This window comes from Cebus imitator, unplaced genomic scaffold (genome assembly GCF_001604975.1).
Source record: "Cebus imitator isolate Cc_AM_T3 unplaced genomic scaffold, Cebus_imitator-1.0 Scaffold112, whole genome shotgun sequence".
NCBI lineage: Eukaryota > Metazoa > Chordata > Mammalia > Primates > Cebidae > Cebus > Cebus imitator.
This window is the reverse complement of record NW_016107427.1, coordinates 3,011,879-3,033,641: the sequence shown is the minus strand read 5'-3', so window position 1 is coordinate 3,033,641 and position 21,763 is coordinate 3,011,879. Positions and strand designations below refer to the sequence as shown.

General features: G+C 51.6%; 1 protein-coding gene across 1 annotated transcript in view; it reads left to right on the top strand.

The window, feature by feature from the left end:
- Positions 1-21,089, top strand: part of RRP1B (ribosomal RNA processing 1B) — a 40,847-nt gene extending 19,758 nt beyond the window's left edge. Inside the window, exons 9-16 of the mRNA XM_017538553.2 lie at positions 2,140-2,234; positions 3,139-3,236; positions 4,337-4,356; positions 5,663-5,794; positions 6,337-7,061; positions 9,001-9,153; positions 10,136-10,199; positions 18,248-21,089. Coding sequence (XP_017394042.1) covers positions 2,140-2,234; positions 3,139-3,236; positions 4,337-4,356; positions 5,663-5,794; positions 6,337-7,061; positions 9,001-9,153; positions 10,136-10,199; positions 18,248-18,441 — 1,481 coding nt within the window. The 3' untranslated portion in view covers positions 18,442-21,089. The remainder of the gene's footprint in view (positions 1-2,139; positions 2,235-3,138; positions 3,237-4,336; positions 4,357-5,662; positions 5,795-6,336; positions 7,062-9,000; positions 9,154-10,135; positions 10,200-18,247) is intronic.
- Positions 21,090-21,763: the final 674 nt, after the last annotated feature.

Genomic DNA, 21,763 nt, shown 5'->3' with positions numbered 1-21,763 from the left:
TCTTGCTCTATCACCCAGGCTGGAGTACAATGGTGCAATCTCAGCTCAGTGCAGTCTCTGCCTCCCAGGTTCAAGTGATTCTCATGCCTCAACCTCCCTAGTAGCTGGAATTATAGGCGTGTGCCACCACACCCAGCTATTTATCTTATTTTTAGTAGAGACTGGGTTTCACCTAGGCTGATGTCGAACTCCTGACCTCAAGGGATCTGCCAGCCTCGGCCTCCCAAAGTGCTGGGATTACAGGCATGAGCCACCACGCCTGGCCTCCAGATTTGTTCTTTTTACTTAGTCTTGCTTTGGCTATGCAGGCTGTTTTTTGGTTCCATATGAATTTTAGGACTGTTTTTTCTAGTTCTGTGAAGAATGATGATGGCATTTTTATGGGAATTGCATTGAATCTGTAGATTGCTTTTGCCAGCATGGTTGTTTTCACAATATTGATTCTACCCATCTATGAGCATGGGACGTGCTTCTGTGTTTCCATTTGTTTCTGTCATCAGGGACTTCTTTCAGCAGTGTTTTGTAGTTTTCCCTGTAGACATCTTTCAGATCCTTGGTTTGGTATATTCCTAAGGTTTTTGGGGTTGTTTTGTTTTATTTTTTGTTGTCATCGTTGTTTTGGTGGGTTTTTGGCAGCCGTTACAGAAGGGGTTGAGTTCTCGATATTCTCAGTTTGGTCACTGGTCGTTGGTGTTTAGCAGGGCTACTGATTTGTGTACATTGATTTTGCAACCTGAAACTTGGCCAAATTCATTGCCCAGTTCTAGGAGCTTTTTGGATGAGTCTTTATGGTTTTCTAGGTATACAGTCATATCATCGGCAAACACTTGACTGTTTGACTTCCTCTTAGCCAATTTGGATGCCCTTGTTTTGTTTTTGTTTTTGTTTTTGTTTTTTTGTTTGATTGCTCTGGCTAGGACACTATTTATGCTTTTTAAAAATCTGAAAGAATAAACCAAAATTTTTTTTTAATTTATTTATTTTTAGAGACAGGGTCTTACTCTGTCACCCAGGCTGGAGTGAACCAGATTGATTATGGTTTACTGCAGCCTTAACCTCCTGGGCTCAAGTGATCCTCCCACCTCGGCCTCCCGAGTAGCTGGAACCACAAGCACACACCTCTTTTTGTAGAGACGGTGGTCTCACTTTATTCCCCAGGCTGGTCTTAAACTCCTAGGCTTAAGCGTTCCACCCACCTTGGCCTCCCAAAGTGCTGGGATTAGAGGCATAAACACCATGTCTAGCCCAAAATGTTAATAGTTAGCTGTAGGTGGCAGAATTATGGGTGATTTCTGTTTTCTTTGTACTTCTCTATTTTCTACAGTGATTATATATTATGTTTAATCAGAAAAAATCAAGCCGGGCACAATGGCTCATACCTATAATCCCAGCACTTTGGGAGACCCAGGCGGCCAGATAACTTGAGGTTAGGAGTTCAAGACCAGCCTGGCCAACATGGTGAAACCAAGTCTCTATCAAAAAATACAAAACTTAGCCAGATGTGGAGGCGCACGCCTATTGTCCTAACTACTCGGAAGGCTGAGGTGGGAGATTTACTTGAACCCGAGAGGCGGACGCTGCAGTGAGCCGCGATCACACCACTGTCCTGCAGCCTGGGCAACCAAGCAAAACCCTGTCTCAAAAAATAAATAAATAAACAGACACAGATAGAATCAATCATCTTCCCCCCCCCCTTTTTTTTTTTTTTTTTTAATCAGACCTGGTCAACAGGAAGTAATTTTTCTTTTTCTTTTTGAGATGGAGTTTCATTCTTGTCACCCAGGCTGGAGTACAATGGTGCGATCTTGGCTCACCACAACCTCCGCCTCCTGGGTTCAAGCAATTCTCTTGCCTCGGCATCCCGAGTAGCTGGGATTATGTGAATGCACCACCATGCCTGGCTGATTTTGTATTTTTAATAGAGACAGGGTTTCTCCATGTTGGTCAAGCTGGTCTTAAACTCCCGACCTCAGGTGATCCACCCACCTTGGCCTCTCAAAGTGCTGGAATTACAGATGTGAGCCACCACGCCCAGCCTTCTTTTTTGCCAAGAGACACCTAATTAGACAGTGGCTCCTGTCGAAATAGTCACCTCTGTGTATTTGGTATGTCAAGTGGTCTTTGGGTGTATTTTGACAGCACTGGGCAAAAGTCATTCCAGAAAAGATGGACTCAGTGATGAAAGCGGAAGAGATGGCTGTGGAACCTTTGAGGACTCAGGGCCGCTTCTCCAGGTGGGTGGCCGTTTTTGTTTTTCATGGAATATAGATTTGCTGTGGAGTAGCCTGACTAGAGAATTAGGGTCACAGCTAGTTAAGCTGTAAGGCCTGAAGTGTAAACTCCTTTTTAATCCCTTCAGTCACTAAATGTCACCTTCCTAAGAATAAGCTTGTTGGAGACAAGGAAATGTCAATATGGTGGAGTTTAGAAAGAGATAGTAGCCCTGATTTTGAATGGCCAAGCCCTGCGCTATCCTCTACCACAGAACTAGCTCTAGTGGCACTTTTCAAATAAAGGTTTACCAAGTACAGATTGCAAATCTAGATTAAATTTAGAAAGAAGCACACCCTCCAGCCAGGCACAGTGGCTCACGCCTGTAATCCCAACACTTTGGGAGGCAAAGGCCGGCGGATCACCCGTGATCAGGAGTTCGAGACCAGCCTAGCCATCATGGCGAAACCCCATCTCTCCTAAAAATACAAAAATTAGCCAGACGCAGTCTTGTGTGCCTGTAATCCTAGCTACTCGGGAGGCTGAGGCAGGAGAATGGCTTGAACCAGGGAGGTGGAGGTTGCAGTGAGCTGAGATATGCTAATGTACTCCAGGCTGGGCAACAGAGTGAGACTTCATCTCAAATGAGAAAATGAATCACACCCAGGTAAATTTTGTTGTATGTACTCTATCACAATTTTTTTTTAAAGAAAGAATTGCTTACCCAGCTTACCCCAAGAATAGACAGAACATGAGTTTGTTAAGATAGTGCTTGTGCACCTGGGTGCCAGGTCCCAGCACGTGCTTGTTTAGCCTGTCTGTGGCCAAATGCTTCAGTAAGGGTTTTCTCTTACTGCAGATGGAAATGTCCAAGTCAGGCAGTGTTGTGTGGCTGCAGACTTACGCTTAGTTTCTCTTCCCGCCTAGTTTGACTATAAGGCTGTTGCTGATCGACTCCTGGAAATGACCAACAGGAAGAACATCCCACCCTTCAACAGGAAGCGTCTCTCCAAACTCATCAAAAAGTCAGTGACTAGGGAGAGGGTCTCTCAAATCATCACTGTGGGTCGAGCCCAGCCGCTCTAGTTGCGCTCTCCTGGTGTGGGAAAGCCACCTGCTTGCTCTTCTCTTCTCTTTCTTCTTTGTCCTTTAATGTTTTTGTTTGTAGCAATGTGATAGACACATGTAAACTGAAAAGTTTAATGGAAACTGCAGTCCCACCCCTCAGGTTCTGTTCTTCCAGTGCAGCCATACTCACCTGTGAGCTGTTTTAAAATGATGTGAGGAGAAGCTTATTTATGTCTAAAATTAACCAACCAGAAACCGATGTGCACCTGCTATTTCGGTGCCTTCTGCTGGTGTGCTGCTGAATAGACGGGGTTAATTACTTACCTCTACCCTCCCTCTCATGTGCTTATGCCAAAAGTGTTAGTTAATTCAGCTGTCAGTGTTGATGTCACTCTGACTGCAGTGACATGATGACCTGGAATTCACTGTAGGGCCTCATGCACTGCTTGCTGTCACTGGGGACAAATAACAACTGTCTGATCCGCTCTGGGAGCCGGGCACTGCTCTGAGCGGTTTGCATACTTTCAAGTCTTGCGTGTTAAGCCCCTAGAAAGCAGCTCTGTAGTTTTGCCCATTTCCCAGCTGGGTTCCCAGGGCACAGGATGGTCCTAGCTTGCCCGAGGTCCCTGCCATCCAGCGTCCCCTCCCCCATGCACCTCCCCACACTGTGCCTCGATGCTCCTTGTTTGTTCTAATGCACAAAAAAAAAAAACACAGCTTTGCCTTTCCCCACTGGAGAATTGAATGTAAGCAGACTTGAATGTCGTAGTTTGATTTGGGTGTGCCAAGATGTACCTTTGCCTGCCGTGTCCTTGCTGCTGTGCTGGTAACCGGGGGTGGCACTGGCCTTGATCTTTTTTGCCTTTGTATTGTTCCATCTTTCCTTCACAGAATTTCCTCTCTAGCCTCCCCTCCTGGAGGAGAACGTGAATTAACAAATACTTAACTATTGCTTATATTTTAAAAATTGAATATATAAGTCTACAGAATACAGAAAGAAGGGATTTCTTTATGAACATTTGTGACTTTTTTTTTTCACTATTATTTTATTTTTTAGATTCCAAGACCTCTCTGAAGGTGAGGCATGCCAAGGATCATCATTCATGGTGTTTTTCATGAGCTGGGGGTGTTGATGCCCAACGCTGAGAAACAAGATTGAAAGAACTTTACTGAAAACCTCTAATAAGAAATAATAGTCCTCAGCCCAGGCAAAATAGCGAGGCCTCATCTCTACTAAAAATGAAAAAATTAGCCAGGCACAGTGGAGTGAACCTGTAGTCCCAGTCACTCAGGAGGCTAAGAGGGGAGGATCGCTTGAGCCCAGGAGGTCCAGGATGCAGTAAGTTGTGATCACACCACTGCACTCCAGCCTGGGTGTGACAGAGCAAGACCCGAACTTTTAAGAAAGAAAGAGCAGCCCTTACCTAGTCACACCGCAGTACAGCTGTGAGGAGTGACACAAGCCTAGGGCCCTCTGCAGCCTGCCCACTTTCCTATCCCGGGCTCTCCCCTAACGCCAGAGCTGGAGTGCAGACTCCTCTCAGGTGTGAGTGGTGTGAAGTTTTGGTTTGGTTTTTGTTTAACTAGATAGATTTTCATTGGCCAAGCAAGGTTTTAAATGGATACTCTGTGAAGGTGAAAAATGTAATTTCTCAGAATCCCTTTCATTTGCTGTTATGATCAGCATTGCTCCCGGGAAGGGCTGCTGTAAGGTTGGTTATGTTTGGACAAGTCAGCGAGGTCACCGCATACTCCTCATGCACTAGGGACACTTGAAATTGGGAAAAGCCAGCCGGGCGCGGTGGCTCACGCCTGTTATCCCAGCATTTTGGGAGGCTGAGGCGGGCGGATCATGAGGTCAGGAGTTCAAGACCAGCCTGACCAATATAGTGAAACCCTGTCTCTACTAAAAATATAAATTAGCTGGGCATGGTGGTGACACCTGTAGTCCCAGCTACTCGGGAGGCTAAAGCAGCAGAATTGCTTGAACCCAGGAGACAGAGGTTGCAGTGAGCCAAAATCTCGCTACTGCACTCCAGCCTGGGTGACAGAGCAAGACTTCGTCTCCAAAAAAAAAAGAAAAGAAAAGAAATTGGGAAAAGCACCAGCAAGTTTGTTGGAATTCGAAGACTGCATTAGCCAAGCCCCCAGGGTCCAGCCATGGAGGGTGTCACCTGGGACTTGTGATCCCTTGCTTTCCTTGGCTGAGAAATCCACAAAGTTTTTTTAAGTCTGTAATTCCTGTGTCGGCTGCGTTCAGGTTTGGGTGGGAGAAACGGGAACAGCGATGATGAGGCAGAAATCGGGAGGGGTGCCGCTCTTAGGCCACTCGGGCAGTCTCAAGCGTCTGGAGAAGCTGACAGTGTGTCACTCTGGCATCTAGGAGACAGTATATCTCAACTCAGTTTCACTGAGGACATTTCTGCTGATGAAGATGACCAAATCCTCAGTCAAGGAAAGCATAAGAAGAAAGGAAATAAACTTTTAGAGAAAACTAACTTGGAAAAGGAGAAAGGTAAGCTGTAAAGCTGAAAAGAGGACGTGACTCAGCCCCTGGAGAGTAGTGTGCATTACAGAGGCCTCGAGACTTGAGCTCATGCCTTCATAAAGCATTAGCAGAGCCCAAAGCTTCAGTTTTTAATGGCTGAGAGGTAAAGAGGGTTTTCCGAGTGTTCTGCTGTTTCCGGCAGAGCCACCATCCCCACCTTTCCCCCACCTTGCTCTGCTCATATCCGCCAGCTCCCCGGGGCACCTCTGCAGGGAGAGCTGCGGGGGTGGCTGTTTGACGACCACTCTAGATCCATGGTTTTTATCTTTGGGACCTAAGATTAATAGAAATCAGATCATGTGTGTTTAAATGGACAGAAGGAAGGAAGGCTTCCAGTCACCGCTGGGGATGGAGGAAGTGGGGCCGACAGCAAAGGTAGTGTGGGCCCACTGTGTACCTCAAGGGAGACGGAATCTTTCCTGGTGGTAGAATGTCAGGAAATTCTGTCCACCAATCATTCTGTCTCAGCCGGCATTAGGGTGCTTGTTGATGGGTTTGTGTCTTTTTAGGAAGCAGAGTGTTTTGTGCAGAGGAAGAGGACAGTGAAAGCAGTCTTCAAAAGAGAAGAAGGAAGAAGAAGAAAAAGCACCACCTCCAGCCTGAAAATCCAGGCCCAGGGGATGCAGCCCCGTCCCTAGAAGAGAACAGGGGCAGGGATCCTGAGGCCACTGGGCAGGGAGCCCTGAATCCGCGTGTGGCCGAGCCGGGGGCAGAGGCCACGTCCAGCACCGGGGAGGAGAGTGGCTCTGAGCGTCCTCCCGCTGTCCCCATGCACAATAAAAGGAAACGGCTGCGGAAGAAGAGCCTGAGGGCCCACAGGGAAATGTCAGAATCAGCAGTGTTGCCACCAGAGGATGTGTCTCAGGGTGGCCCGAGTGGCGGCCATCCTCAGGGACCTACAGGGTCCCCAACAGGTGGAGCCCAACTCCTAAAAAGGAAGCGGAAGCTCAGAGTTGTCCCCGTCAATGGCAATGGCCTGTCTGCGCTGGCCTGGCCTCCACTGCAGCAGGAAGGCGCTCCCGCCAGCCCAGCGGAGGGGACAAACAGCCACACCACGCCGCCCCCATGCAGGAGGCTGCAGAAGAAGAAGGCGGAGCCTGGCAGCCTGGAGCTCTGTGACCTGTCCAGCCAGAAAACCACAAGCCTGAAAAAGAGGAAGAAAATGAGAGAGATGTCAAACTTGGTAGAGCACAACGGGGTGTCAGAGTCCGAGGCCGGGCAACCCCAGGCTCTGGTAAGGTGGGAGGCCCACAGGCCAGCTCACCGCAGAGGCGCTCAAACGCGTCCGGGGGCCTCCCTGTCTCCTGAGGGAAAGAGTGGGAGCCGGTGGCCAGGCCTCTGGACCGAGCAGCAGGTAGAATAGGGCGTGTTCATAACCCCCCTCACTCAGGAGGAAATCACAGGTGACCAGTTACTCAGGTCCTCATCGGCCACCTTCCCTCCCCCAGGCCACATGCTTGGGTTTGGAAGGGCCTGCCCCAAGCTGGGCAGGTTATCCCGTGGGCCAGGTATTGCTGCCCCAGGTGTGTTCAGCCTGGTCTGGGCCTCCATCAGATGCGGGTCTGGCTTGCTTCAGCAGCACATTGGCTAGTCCCGGCCCCTTTGGCAAAAGAGGAAGGCCAGAATTCTCTTGCCTCACTTACTATCTTTTCTATACGCTTTTCTTTTGTTAGCTACCCCCTTCCGAGAAACTTCAGCAGCAGGGCTGCTTATCTTCTTCATGGGAAGACTTTCCTTCTGCTGGGATCTTTAGAGCCAGAAATAAATGAGGAACCAAGCTGTTGATCAGGTTTTGGGTCTTGCTCTGTCACCCAGGCTGGAGTGCAGTGGCGCAATCTCGGCTCACTGCAACCTCCCAACTCCCAGGCTCAAGGAATTCTGCCTCAGTCTCCCAGGTAGCTGGAATTACAGACATGGGTCACCATGCCCAGCCAGTTTTTTTGTAATTTTTCTAGAGATACCATTTTGCCTTGTTGCCCAGGCTGGGCTCAAGTGCTTCGCCTGCCTCAGCCTCCCAAAGTGCTGGGATTATAGGCATGAGCCCCTGTGTCTGGCCCCAGCCCGCTCTTCACACCACCTCTGGGTGCGCTGGGCTTCCAGGCTGGGGCCAGCAATCGTCGTTTCACTGGAATAGAGCCACACCCACTCATGTGTGCAGGTCCATGGCCGCCTTCACTCTGCAGTGGCAGAGTCAAGTGGTAGAGACAGAGACCTATGGTCTGCAGGGTGGAAAATAATCTGCGCATCACAGAGTTGGCGCACCCTTGATCAGCTCTTGCTTTGCACACACCACTTTGCAGAGGTTATGACATCTCCTTTGTTGAAGCGGACGTGCGGACCCGGCAAAGTGCTGGCTTGGGGCTAAGAGTGTCTGCAACTGGCTATCGAGTTTGTGGTCAGGAAAGCAGGGCACTAAACTGGATAGCAGGAGGCTGCCATCACCGCCCTGACTGCAGCCTGCCCCTCACTGTACCAACAGTGCTGCTTCCTCAGCAAGAGGGCCAGACACATTGCCCTGGGTGGTGGTAGAGAAGATGGGGTGTTGCTGAGTGAGTCTCAGGGTGGAGGGAAGCTCTCCCCAGCAGAGGGAAGGCGCACAGGAGGAGCTCCTCAGGCCGCCTGCCCTCGAGGCAGCACCCTTGAACCTGCCAGAGCTGCCCATGTGTCTTCAGCTGCACTGGGCTTCCCAGACCTCTGAGAGCCCAGGACGAGATCCGGTCTCTGGGTGGCCGTCAGTCGCTGCACACCCAGTGAGCTTCCTGAACCTGCCTGTGAGCAGAGCTGCCATGTGGGTATCACTGCCCTCCACGCCAGACTGCCAGTGCAGTGATGCTTCGGCTACAAATGGAGAGTGAATTATTCTTTAACAGATGGGCTTGAAAGGCCAAAACCCTCCATTTGAGAATGAAGATAAAAGTGGGTCCTTACCCTGAGAGGGCGTTTTCATCGCCACCCTTGGCCTGGTGCTGCAATAGAGAGGTGGTCGCGTTGTGTGCAGTCTGGGCTCTGGGATTGAAGGGCTGTCTGCACACGCAGTGCAGGAAACTGCAGGCTGCGCAGTGGGCTGAGCGAGTGGGCTGGGTCCCCTTGGGGTCTGCCGCCTCCTGTGTGCATGGGCGGTACCAGAGGCTCTCATCTGACCCCCTCCTCCCTGCTTCTCACCCCACACGTAGGGAAGCAGTGGGGCTTTCAGTTCCCTGAAGCAGCAGCAGCCTAGAGCAGAGAGTGACTTCGTGACGTTTGACACTGCCTTCTTACCAAAGCCCCTGTTCTTCAGAAGAGCGAGGAGCAGCACTGCCACCCACTCTGCAGGCCCTGCCATCCAGGTGCGCATCCTCCCAGGGGCGGCACAGCCCATTTCTCCACAAGGGCACAGATGGGCTTGAGCTGATGGTGTTTCCCATGCCGGGCTGGAGCCCCACTCTGGCCTCTCAACCTGGCCACAGCGGGCAGGTTCCCAGCCAGGGCCGCATGAGGCCTGGGTGGTCTGGGACCCACCCAGAGAGATCGCAGTCGGGAAGGGGACTTCGAGGGGCGGTTGATGGCACACATCTGCCTCCCAGGGCTTCCGGCTCCGGGTTTGCAGAAACCAGTTTTCTCATGAAATGTCGCGCTGTGAGAACGCAAGTGGCACGAGTCAGCAGTAGCAGGTCCACTCAGAAATGTGGGTCAGCAGGAACCTGAGGAAGTGCTTCCTGATGCAGGCTGGACCTGCTTGCAAGAATTTCAGTAGGAAAGAGCACGTTTGCTTTTGGTGAACCGTTGGAAATAGCTTGGAGATAGATAGCTTGGAGTCCTTGTGCACAAAAAACTGGCAGCTGTGTCCACTGTCCATTGAGGTGAGACTCCATGGGAGGCAGCGCCTCATCCATGTCAGTCTTCAGGTTACAACTTCAGAACTCTCCAGCAAAAGGCAGGCGAGTCGTTGGCATTTATCCTCACAGGTTCTCAGTGGCGAACTGTTTTTAGGATGGTTCAGGGGCCCTCACTGTTTGCCTTTCTTCCCCAGATGGTAGAACCTATGGTGTGGGAATGAGGTGGCCGCAGATGGGCCAAGGGTGCGAGCACCACTGCCCCGGGCTGGGGGAGGCGTGTGTCGGACACTGAAGGAGGGCGTTCCTGGTGAAGCCCCAGCAGGACAGTTGGTTTCGGTCTCAGCCGCAGTCCCTTTGGCCTCTTACTGTATGCGCCACTCAGTAAGCAGCCGTTTGGGCGGCGGCCCCTCCAGGACAGGTTCTCCAGAAGAATCTGAGGGGAGGCCACGTGGCCGCCGCGCACTGTGTTACTCCTTTTGTTTCTCTTCTGCAGCTAAACAAGACGCCGTCCAGCTCCAAGAAGGTCACCTTTGGGCTGAACAGAAACATGACTGCAGGTAAGTGGGGTGTGCCGGCGCCCAGGCTTCTCGAGCACAGCTGCGACTCCTGGCCAGGTTGGCACAATCGTGGCTCACTGCAACCTCCGCCTCCTGGGTTCAAGCGATTCTCCTGCCTCAGCCTCCCAAGTAGCTGGAATCATTTGTATTTTTAGTAGAGAAGGGAGTTCACCATGTTGGCCTGACTTCAGGTGATCCACCTGCCTCAGCCTCCCAAAGAGCAGGGATTACAGGCATAAGCCACCATGCCCAGCCCCTCAGCGCCCATTTCAGAGTCAGAAGGAAGCACCTATGTGTCCCTCGTCCTCAAAGGGCTGTGAGTGGGGTGCCAGTGGTGAGTGGGCAGCCAATTGCTTGGGACCTCTTAGGAGAAGCTACCCGGTGAGACGTGATCCAAAAGCCATCTTCCCGGGTGTCTCTAAGTACTGCAAGCCAACCCACAGAAAGGCCATTTGAGATCGCAGCGGTCCACCAGCTGTAGCTGCCTCTCTGCAAAACTTCATAACCCGGGGGACGAAGAAGGGAAATCCCTGTCTTCCTAGTTCTCGTATTGCTGCCATCCATTCGAGTTGCTTTCACAAAAGAAACCAAAGTTTTTAAAAGTATTATGAGTTTAGGACCCGACTCTCGTTGGGAACCACAAGTAATTGAGTGTGTGTGTGTATGTGAGAGTGTGTGTATGTGTGTGAATGTGTATGTGTGTGAGTATATGAGTGTGAGTGTATATGTGTATGAGTGTATGTGAGAGTGAGTTTATGTGTATGAATGTGTGAGTGTGAGTATATGAGTGTGTATGTGTGAGTGTAGGTGAATATAAGAGTGTGTATGTGAGTGTGTATGGGGGTGTATGTTGGTGTATGTGTGTGAGTGCATGTGTGTGTACATGCGCCAGTATGTGTGTGTGTGTGTAGGTGTGCCAGCATGTATGTGTGTGTACATGTGCTAGCATGTATGTGTGTGTACATGCAACAGTATATGCATGCGCCAATGTGTGTGTGTGTACATGCGTCAGTGTGTACATGCGCCAGCGTGTGTGTGTACATGTGCCAGTATATGTGTGTGTACATGCGCCAGTATGTATGTGTATACATGCACCAGTGTGTGTGTGTGTGTGTGTGTGTACATACGCCAGTACGTATGTGTGTGTATGAGTGTGTGTACATACGCCAGTATGTGTGTGTNTAGTCCCAGCTACTCGGGAGGCTAAAGCAGCAGAATTGCTTGAACCCAGGAGACAGAGGTTGCAGTGAGCCAAAATCTCGCTACTGCACTCCAGCCTGGGTGACAGAGCAAGACTTCGTCTCCAAAAAAAAAAGAAAAGAAAAGAAATTGGGAAAAGCACCAGCAAGTTTGTTGGAATTCGAAGACTGCATTAGCCAAGCCCCCAGGGTCCAGCCATGGAGGGTGTCACCTGGGACTTGTGATCCCTTGCTTTCCTTGGCTGAGAAATCCACAAAGTTTTTTTAAGTCTGTAATTCCTGTGTCGGCTGCGTTCAGGTTTGGGTGGGAGAAACGGGAACAGCGATGATGAGGCAGAAATCGGGAGGGGTGCCGCTCTTAGGCCACTCGGGCAGTCTCAAGCGTCTGGAGAAGCTGACAGTGTGTCACTCTGGCATCTAGGAGACAGTATATCTCAACTCAGTTTCACTGAGGACATTTCTGCTGATGAAGATGACCAAATCCTCAGTCAAGGAAAGCATAAGAAGAAAGGAAATAAACTTTTAGAGAAAACTAACTTGGAAAAGGAGAAAGGTAAGCTGTAAAGCTGAAAAGAGGACGTGACTCAGCCCCTGGAGAGTAGTGTGCATTACAGAGGCCTCGAGACTTGAGCTCATGCCTTCATAAAGCATTAGCAGAGCCCAAAGCTTCAGTTTTTAATGGCTGAGAGGTAAAGAGGGTTTTCCGAGTGTTCTGCTGTTTCCGGCAGAGCCACCATCCCCACCTTTCCCCCACCTTGCTCTGCTCATATCCGCCAGCTCCCCGGGGCACCTCTGCAGGGAGAGCTGCGGGGGTGGCTGTTTGACGACCACTCTAGATCCATGGTTTTTATCTTTGGGACCTAAGATTAATAGAAATCAGATCATGTGTGTTTAAATGGACAGAAGGAAGGAAGGCTTCCAGTCACCGCTGGGGATGGAGGAAGTGGGGCCGACAGCAAAGGTAGTGTGGGCCCACTGTGTACCTCAAGGGAGACGGAATCTTTCCTGGTGGTAGAATGTCAGGAAATTCTGTCCACCAATCATTCTGTCTCAGCCGGCATTAGGGTGCTTGTTGATGGGTTTGTGTCTTTTTAGGAAGCAGAGTGTTTTGTGCAGAGGAAGAGGACAGTGAAAGCAGTCTTCAAAAGAGAAGAAGGAAGAAGAAGAAAAAGCACCACCTCCAGCCTGAAAATCCAGGCCCAGGGGATGCAGCCCCGTCCCTAGAAGAGAACAGGGGCAGGGATCCTGAGGCCACTGGGCAGGGAGCCCTGAATCCGCGTGTGGCCGAGCCGGGGGCAGAGGCCACGTCCAGCACCGGGGAGGAGAGTGGCTCTGAGCGTCCTCCCGCTGTCCCCATGCACAATAAAAGGAAACGGCTGCGGAAGAAGAGCCTGAGGGCCCACAGGGAAATGTCAGAATCAGCAGTGTTGCCACCAGAGGATGTGTCTCAGGGTGGCCCGAGTGGCGGCCATCCTCAGGGACCTACAGGGTCCCCAACAGGTGGAGCCCAACTCCTAAAAAGGAAGCGGAAGCTCAGAGTTGTCCCCGTCAATGGCAATGGCCTGTCTGCGCTGGCCTGGCCTCCACTGCAGCAGGAAGGCGCTCCCGCCAGCCCAGCGGAGGGGACAAACAGCCACACCACGCCGCCCCCATGCAGGAGGCTGCAGAAGAAGAAGGCGGAGCCTGGCAGCCTGGAGCTCTGTGACCTGTCCAGCCAGAAAACCACAAGCCTGAAAAAGAGGAAGAAAATGAGAGAGATGTCAAACTTGGTAGAGCACAACGGGGTGTCAGAGTCCGAGGCCGGGCAACCCCAGGCTCTGGTAAGGTGGGAGGCCCACAGGCCAGCTCACCGCAGAGGCGCTCAAACGCGTCCGGGGGCCTCCCTGTCTCCTGAGGGAAAGAGTGGGAGCCGGTGGCCAGGCCTCTGGACCGAGCAGCAGGTAGAATAGGGCGTGTTCATAACCCCCCTCACTCAGGAGGAAATCACAGGTGACCAGTTACTCAGGTCCTCATCGGCCACCTTCCCTCCCCCAGGCCACATGCTTGGGTTTGGAAGGGCCTGCCCCAAGCTGGGCAGGTTATCCCGTGGGCCAGGTATTGCTGCCCCAGGTGTGTTCAGCCTGGTCTGGGCCTCCATCAGATGCGGGTCTGGCTTGCTTCAGCAGCACATTGGCTAGTCCCGGCCCCTTTGGCAAAAGAGGAAGGCCAGAATTCTCTTGCCTCACTTACTATCTTTTCTATACGCTTTTCTTTTGTTAGCTACCCCCTTCCGAGAAACTTCAGCAGCAGGGCTGCTTATCTTCTTCATGGGAAGACTTTCCTTCTGCTGGGATCTTTAGAGCCAGAAATAAATGAGGAACCAAGCTGTTGATCAGGTTTTGGGTCTTGCTCTGTCACCCAGGCTGGAGTGCAGTGGCGCAATCTCGGCTCACTGCAACCTCCCAACTCCCAGGCTCAAGGAATTCTGCCTCAGTCTCCCAGGTAGCTGGAATTACAGACATGGGTCACCATGCCCAGCCAGTTTTTTTGTAATTTTTCTAGAGATACCATTTTGCCTTGTTGCCCAGGCTGGGCTCAAGTGCTTCGCCTGCCTCAGCCTCCCAAAGTGCTGGGATTATAGGCATGAGCCCCTGTGTCTGGCCCCAGCCCGCTCTTCACACCACCTCTGGGTGCGCTGGGCTTCCAGGCTGGGGCCAGCAATCGTCGTTTCACTGGAATAGAGCCACACCCACTCATGTGTGCAGGTCCATGGCCGCCTTCACTCTGCAGTGGCAGAGTCAAGTGGTAGAGACAGAGACCTATGGTCTGCAGGGTGGAAAATAATCTGCGCATCACAGAGTTGGCGCACCCTTGATCAGCTCTTGCTTTGCACACACCACTTTGCAGAGGTTATGACATCTCCTTTGTTGAAGCGGACGTGCGGACCCGGCAAAGTGCTGGCTTGGGGCTAAGAGTGTCTGCAACTGGCTATCGAGTTTGTGGTCAGGAAAGCAGGGCACTAAACTGGATAGCAGGAGGCTGCCATCACCGCCCTGACTGCAGCCTGCCCCTCACTGTACCAACAGTGCTGCTTCCTCAGCAAGAGGGCCAGACACATTGCCCTGGGTGGTGGTAGAGAAGATGGGGTGTTGCTGAGTGAGTCTCAGGGTGGAGGGAAGCTCTCCCCAGCAGAGGGAAGGCGCACAGGAGGAGCTCCTCAGGCCGCCTGCCCTCGAGGCAGCACCCTTGAACCTGCCAGAGCTGCCCATGTGTCTTCAGCTGCACTGGGCTTCCCAGACCTCTGAGAGCCCAGGACGAGATCCGGTCTCTGGGTGGCCGTCAGTCGCTGCACACCCAGTGAGCTTCCTGAACCTGCCTGTGAGCAGAGCTGCCATGTGGGTATCACTGCCCTCCACGCCAGACTGCCAGTGCAGTGATGCTTCGGCTACAAATGGAGAGTGAATTATTCTTTAACAGATGGGCTTGAAAGGCCAAAACCCTCCATTTGAGAATGAAGATAAAAGTGGGTCCTTACCCTGAGAGGGCGTTTTCATCGCCACCCTTGGCCTGGTGCTGCAATAGAGAGGTGGTCGCGTTGTGTGCAGTCTGGGCTCTGGGATTGAAGGGCTGTCTGCACACGCAGTGCAGGAAACTGCAGGCTGCGCAGTGGGCTGAGCGAGTGGGCTGGGTCCCCTTGGGGTCTGCCGCCTCCTGTGTGCATGGGCGGTACCAGAGGCTCTCATCTGACCCCCTCCTCCCTGCTTCTCACCCCACACGTAGGGAAGCAGTGGGGCTTTCAGTTCCCTGAAGCAGCAGCAGCCTAGAGCAGAGAGTGACTTCGTGACGTTTGACACTGCCTTCTTACCAAAGCCCCTGTTCTTCAGAAGAGCGAGGAGCAGCACTGCCACCCACTCTGCAGGCCCTGCCATCCAGGTGCGCATCCTCCCAGGGGCGGCACAGCCCATTTCTCCACAAGGGCACAGATGGGCTTGAGCTGATGGTGTTTCCCATGCCGGGCTGGAGCCCCACTCTGGCCTCTCAACCTGGCCACAGCGGGCAGGTTCCCAGCCAGGGCCGCATGAGGCCTGGGTGGTCTGGGACCCACCCAGAGAGATCGCAGTCGGGAAGGGGACTTCGAGGGGCGGTTGATGGCACACATCTGCCTCCCAGGGCTTCCGGCTCCGGGTTTGCAGAAACCAGTTTTCTCATGAAATGTCGCGCTGTGAGAACGCAAGTGGCACGAGTCAGCAGTAGCAGGTCCACTCAGAAATGTGGGTCAGCAGGAACCTGAGGAAGTGCTTCCTGATGCAGGCTGGACCTGCTTGCAAGAATTTCAGTAGGAAAGAGCACGTTTGCTTTTGGTGAACCGTTGGAAATAGCTTGGAGATAGATAGCTTGGAGTCCTTGTGCACAAAAAACTGGCAGCTGTGTCCACTGTCCATTGAGGTGAGACTCCATGGGAGGCAGCGCCTCATCCATGTCAGTCTTCAGGTTACAACTTCAGAACTCTCCAGCAAAAGGCAGGCGAGTCGTTGGCATTTATCCTCACAGGTTCTCAGTGGCGAACTGTTTTTAGGATGGTTCAGGGGCCCTCACTGTTTGCCTTTCTTCCCCAGATGGTAGAACCTATGGTGTGGGAATGAGGTGGCCGCAGATGGGCCAAGGGTGCGAGCACCACTGCCCCGGGCTGGGGGAGGCGTGTGTCGGACACTGAAGGAGGGCGTTCCTGGTGAAGCCCCAGCAGGACAGTTGGTTTCGGTCTCAGCCGCAGTCCCTTTGGCCTCTTACTGTATGCGCCACTCAGTAAGCAGCCGTTTGGGCGGCGGCCCCTCCAGGACAGGTTCTCCAGAAGAATCTGAGGGGAGGCCACGTGGCCGCCGCGCACTGTGTTACTCCTTTTGTTTCTCTTCTGCAGCTAAACAAGACGCCGTCCAGCTCCAAGAAGGTCACCTTTGGGCTGAACAGAAACATGACTGCAGGTAAGTGGGGTGTGCCGGCGCCCAGGCTTCTCGAGCACAGCTGCGACTCCTGGCCAGGTTGGCACAATCGTGGCTCACTGCAACCTCCGCCTCCTGGGTTCAAGCGATTCTCCTGCCTCAGCCTCCCAAGTAGCTGGAATCATTTGTATTTTTAGTAGAGAAGGGAGTTCACCATGTTGGCCTGACTTCAGGTGATCCACCTGCCTCAGCCTCCCAAAGAGCAGGGATTACAGGCATAAGCCACCATGCCCAGCCCCTCAGCGCCCATTTCAGAGTCAGAAGGAAGCACCTATGTGTCCCTCGTCCTCAAAGGGCTGTGAGTGGGGTGCCAGTGGTGAGTGGGCAGCCAATTGCTTGGGACCTCTTAGGAGAAGCTACCCGGTGAGACGTGATCCAAAAGCCATCTTCCCGGGTGTCTCTAAGTACTGCAAGCCAACCCACAGAAAGGCCATTTGAGATCGCAGCGGTCCACCAGCTGTAGCTGCCTCTCTGCAAAACTTCATAACCCGGGGGACGAAGAAGGGAAATCCCTGTCTTCCTAGTTCTCGTATTGCTGCCATCCATTCGAGTTGCTTTCACAAAAGAAACCAAAGTTTTTAAAAGTATTATGAGTTTAGGACCCGACTCTCGTTGGGAACCACAAGTAATTGAGTGTGTGTGTGTATGTGAGAGTGTGTGTATGTGTGTGAATGTGTATGTGTGTGAGTATATGAGTGTGAGTGTATATGTGTATGAGTGTATGTGAGAGTGAGTTTATGTGTATGAATGTGTGAGTGTGAGTATATGAGTGTGTATGTGTGAGTGTAGGTGAATATAAGAGTGTGTATGTGAGTGTGTATGGGGGTGTATGTTGGTGTATGTGTGTGAGTGCATGTGTGTGTACATGCGCCAGTATGTGTGTGTGTGTGTAGGTGTGCCAGCATGTATGTGTGTGTACATGTGCTAGCATGTATGTGTGTGTACATGCAACAGTATATGCATGCGCCAATGTGTGTGTGTGTACATGCGTCAGTGTGTACATGCGCCAGCGTGTGTATGTGTGTACATGAGCCAGTATGTGTGTGTACATGCGCCTGTGTGTGTGTGAGTACATGCACCAGTGTGTGTGTGTGTGTGTGTGTACATACGCCAGTATGTATGTGTGTGTATGAGTGTGTGTACATACGCCAGTATGTGTGTGTGTGTGTGTATGAGAGTGTGTGTACGTGCGCCAGTATGTATGTGTGTGTATGAGAGTGTGTGTACATACGCCAGTGTGTGTGTATGAGTGTGTACGTGCGCCAGTATGTGTGTGTATGAGAGTGTGTGTACATACGCCAGTATGTATGTGTGTGTGTATGAGAGTGTGTATACGTGCGCCAGTATGTATGTGTGTGTATGAGAGTGTGTGTACATACGCCAGTATGTGTGTGTGCGTATGAGAGTGTGTGTACGTGCGCCTGTATGTGTGTGTGAGAGTATGTGTGTTTAGGGAGAAGAGACTTGGAGAGGAGGAGTTCACCCAGCCTTTACAACTGGAGAGAATGAACGGGATAAATCCTGCAACTCCACATAGCACAGATTTGTCCCAGACACAAATGCCTGGTCCACTCATTGTCCAAAACACCCCCAAAGTTCACGCTTCCAGGAGTCACCCTACCAGCAGCTCCCCTTGGTCTGGGCAGGTGGCCCTGGGCCTCCCTTGGGAGGGTGAGTTGAGGCGTGGGACGTGGCCTCACTGCCCTCCTTGCCTCAGGAGGCTCTCAGGCCTGCTCTCTGCAGAGACTTGAGGTGGCCCCACTTCGTCCTAGCAAATGGGCAGGGTTGGCACCCAGGCGGGACGCTGTCTAGCCTGTTGAAGGGACAGCTCTTGGACCCGCTTAACATGGGGCCTTATTCTCACTTGGGACAGAATTCAAGAAGACAGACAAGAGTATCTTGGTCAGTCCCACGGGTGCTTCCCGGGTGGCCTTCGACCCTGAACAGAGGCCCCTCCACGGGGTGCTGAAGACCCCCACCAGCTCACCTGCCAGCTCACCCCTAGTGGCCAAGAAGCCCCTGACCGCCACACCAAGGAGAAGGCCCAGGGCCGTGGATTTCTTCTGAGGAGCAGCAGAATCCCTTGAAAAAGACTGCTTTTGTACAGACTACTCTATAAATTATACCTTTAAGAATGTGGGGCCTTTTATCACTTCCTGAGCTCCTGTAAGTTGTGTGCGAGGTTCTGAATGTGCGCAGGCTGCTGCATCCTGGTCCTCGGAGCAGCTGCGGGCGTCTTGGTTGAATCTTGCTGCAAACCATGTTTGTTTTTGAGCTCTCCAGGATTTTACATTTTTGGGTACCCTCGGTGATTCCCACTGGTGTAGGAAATGAGACCCTCTGTGAAGCTGAGGAGAGCACATGGATCTGAAGTTTAAATAATCAATGCTGTTGGCACAATGACAGGTAGAACCGCACTTGCTGGGGAACTCAAGATATGCGGGATTCGGCACTCATTACCGTACTGGCCATGCTAAGCTGGTTTTCTGGTTTGTTTAGTCTTAACAGTCTGTTTTCTTTTAAAAGCATGTAGGGCTTCATTGCCATGTTCTGTGGGTGTTGGGCAGGTTACTGATCAGGAAGATTCTTGTTACAGAATCAGCAATACCTTAGTTTTTCTATATGTGCTGAGCTGGGGGCGTGGACAAGTAGGGGTGGGGGAAGAAGAGGCTCTGTGTTCTGGAGGCTTTTTCTTCTCTCCCTACCTGGTTTCTCTCCCTGTTTTCCTACCTCTACGGCAAGCCCAAAGTGTCTTCTCGGGAGGCCAGTGCAGCCTCCAGCTCTCACCCAGGACCCTGCCCCAGGCTGAGCCCTCTGCTGAGGTCCTTGCGTGGCGCACACTCATTCCTCCAAGCCCTTGCGCTCCTGTCTCCCTCCCTACGTCCACGTTCCAGCCGAGTCACTGCCTGACCGTCAGAGGCTGCGGTGGGCATCTGGAACCTGAGCTCCCACTCAGCTCCCTTTCCTCTAAGACGCGGAAGCGTGCACTTCCAGAGCTTTCGACAGTCCTTCTCACAGAAGCTCATTACAAACACGGGAGCGGAAGGCGCCCCCCCTGTGGCTGGAGAAACAGATGTGAGGCCTTGTTTTGAGCAGTGATTGCTCGATGATGGATCTGATTGAGGAAATGTCTGGGCCAGGGCCTGGGCCTGAGAGCTGGAGAAGGAGCAGGTTCGGAGCGAGCGACTCCTGAGGAGAGCCTCCGAGGCTGCGCCTTTCCCAGCGGCTGGTGCAGCTACAGTCCGGTTGGGAACAGGGCACGGGTGGGTGTATGGTTTGGGCTGGCATCCAGCACTCCCAGCCAGCGCGCTCCGCTCAGGCCTAGAATTGAAAGCCGCCTCCCGTATAGGAGCCCTGGCTTTTGGTGAAAAACCCGGCCAGTCCCTTTCTCCACTGCCGCCTCCCAGCAGAGGGCCTCAGGTTGCTTCAAGGTCCTGGCTGTGGCTTTGGATAGCGGGGCGTTGGGCCCTGGGGCTGCACAGCTGCATCGAGTTTTCCTGTGTCACTCCTCGGAGCTGAGGGTAGGGTTTCGCCCGTGAATGTCACGCTGTCTTGCCGGTGTCAAGAGCTGTGGCCGGCTCATGAAGGCCCTGGTGAAAAGAAAGCATTCAGTCTGTTCTTCGCCTACTCCATTATACAGTTTTGTCACAATGCGCCATGAAAAAAATGAGTGAGCATTGTGCTGTTAAATAATCACTAATGAGAAGTCTTCTGTACAACACACCTGTCGTGGCGCTTGCATGGTTCTAATGTGCTGCAATGGATAGATACTTACAATCGCATTCAGAACCAAAACTGATACAGTGAAATGATTATGGTGAGCAAATATTTTTAACTTTTCATTTTTTTTTAAGTTTCATTCTTCTTAGAATATTTTTCTAACAATTTTTGTTTCAGCTTTAAAGATGGGTCATATAGCCAAGCAGGCCATATAATCCAACATTGTTGAGATGTCTTAAGACATTCAAAGGCAAAACTGGCACATTTGTTCTGCAGACTATTGCAGGAATGTTTCTTCCTAGCATTTTTATGCTATCTGTCTACTCTGAGGAAGCAGTGAACGTCCTAGAAACACACCTCCTGTCAACACCACGCCTATGAGTGACAGGGTGCCTCTTGGGGTCTCTTGCTCCTTCTGTCACTCTCCTCACTTACTCCTTTTTATGAGTAAGTCACCTAGGTTTACAGTCACTTATTTTTAATGCCTACATTTTGGCAGCAGGAAGAAAACAATTTTTTTAAAATTCTCATTACATATGCACACAAGAATATGTCACATAAAGAAAATGTTTAGACTACCAGTTTTCTATTTAAGCATGATATTTTCCTAAGTAAAATTGCCAAGTGGACTTGGAAGTCCAGAAAAGGAAATGATTTAAATTAATGCTGGTGATCTTAATAATATTTTGTAAAATGACGATTCCCCTTCTCCATAGTCTGGTCAGTTTTGTACAGTTACGGATCTGACTTTAAAAGTTTGTTATCCTCTCTGACTTTTACTCAACTGAAAGCACAAAGAAGACTACACAGAAAGTCTGGAAACAGTTGTAGGTGCTGGAAGATGAATCGAGCTGTCTTTTAATTTCTGTGTGTGTTTTCTCTGAATTTGCTGGACGGTGCTGGCAAGGACTTTGCGATCAAACTGTACTCATGTCTGCAGGGTTTGTCAGTACTCGTCAAAGCCAAGTCCAATTAAAAAAAACTCTTTGCCCTCCTATTTGTGTTTGATGTTGACTTTCGGTGTGTGTAAAAATAGGCCTCTTTGGGAGCTGTCACAGCGCAGCAGAATTTGGAAGATGTTGGTGCTGGTTGGGTTTGAAAACAAGACTCTGGGTACCAGTCTCATCACCACGTGTTTGTTGCTGGCAGAGCTGGTGGGGCTGCTCAGCAGACCTTCTCCACGTGCTGGAAGCAGGGCTGGCTGCGCACAGGTGCTGACGGCGGTGCCTGGCACATCCGCTCTCAGGCTATTGTTCGTGGTGGTGAGCAGAGAAGTGCCAGTGTGCTGGGCAGAGACTTCCTGCCACAGCCCAGAAACTGACGGCAGTGGAGGTGAGGCAGGCACAGGTGGGCTGGCACCCGCAGACAGAGCCTGTTCTTGGTGTTGGCAGTGGGTGTGGTCAGTGCTGGGCAAGCAGAATACAAGCATGGCACAGTCTTTATGGGCACACGTTCCCCGAAACAACTTTGTCACGTGTACTTTGGATCCCAGACAAATCCACAGACACTGGATAAGCAAGCAAACAAAAACCCTGGGCCAGGTGCAGCGGCTCACACCAGTAATCTCAACACTTCGGGAGTCCTAGGCGGGCAAAGCGCTTGAGTCCAGGAGTTTGAGACCAGCCTCGGCAACATGGCAAAACCCTGTCTCTACAAAAAAAAAAAAATA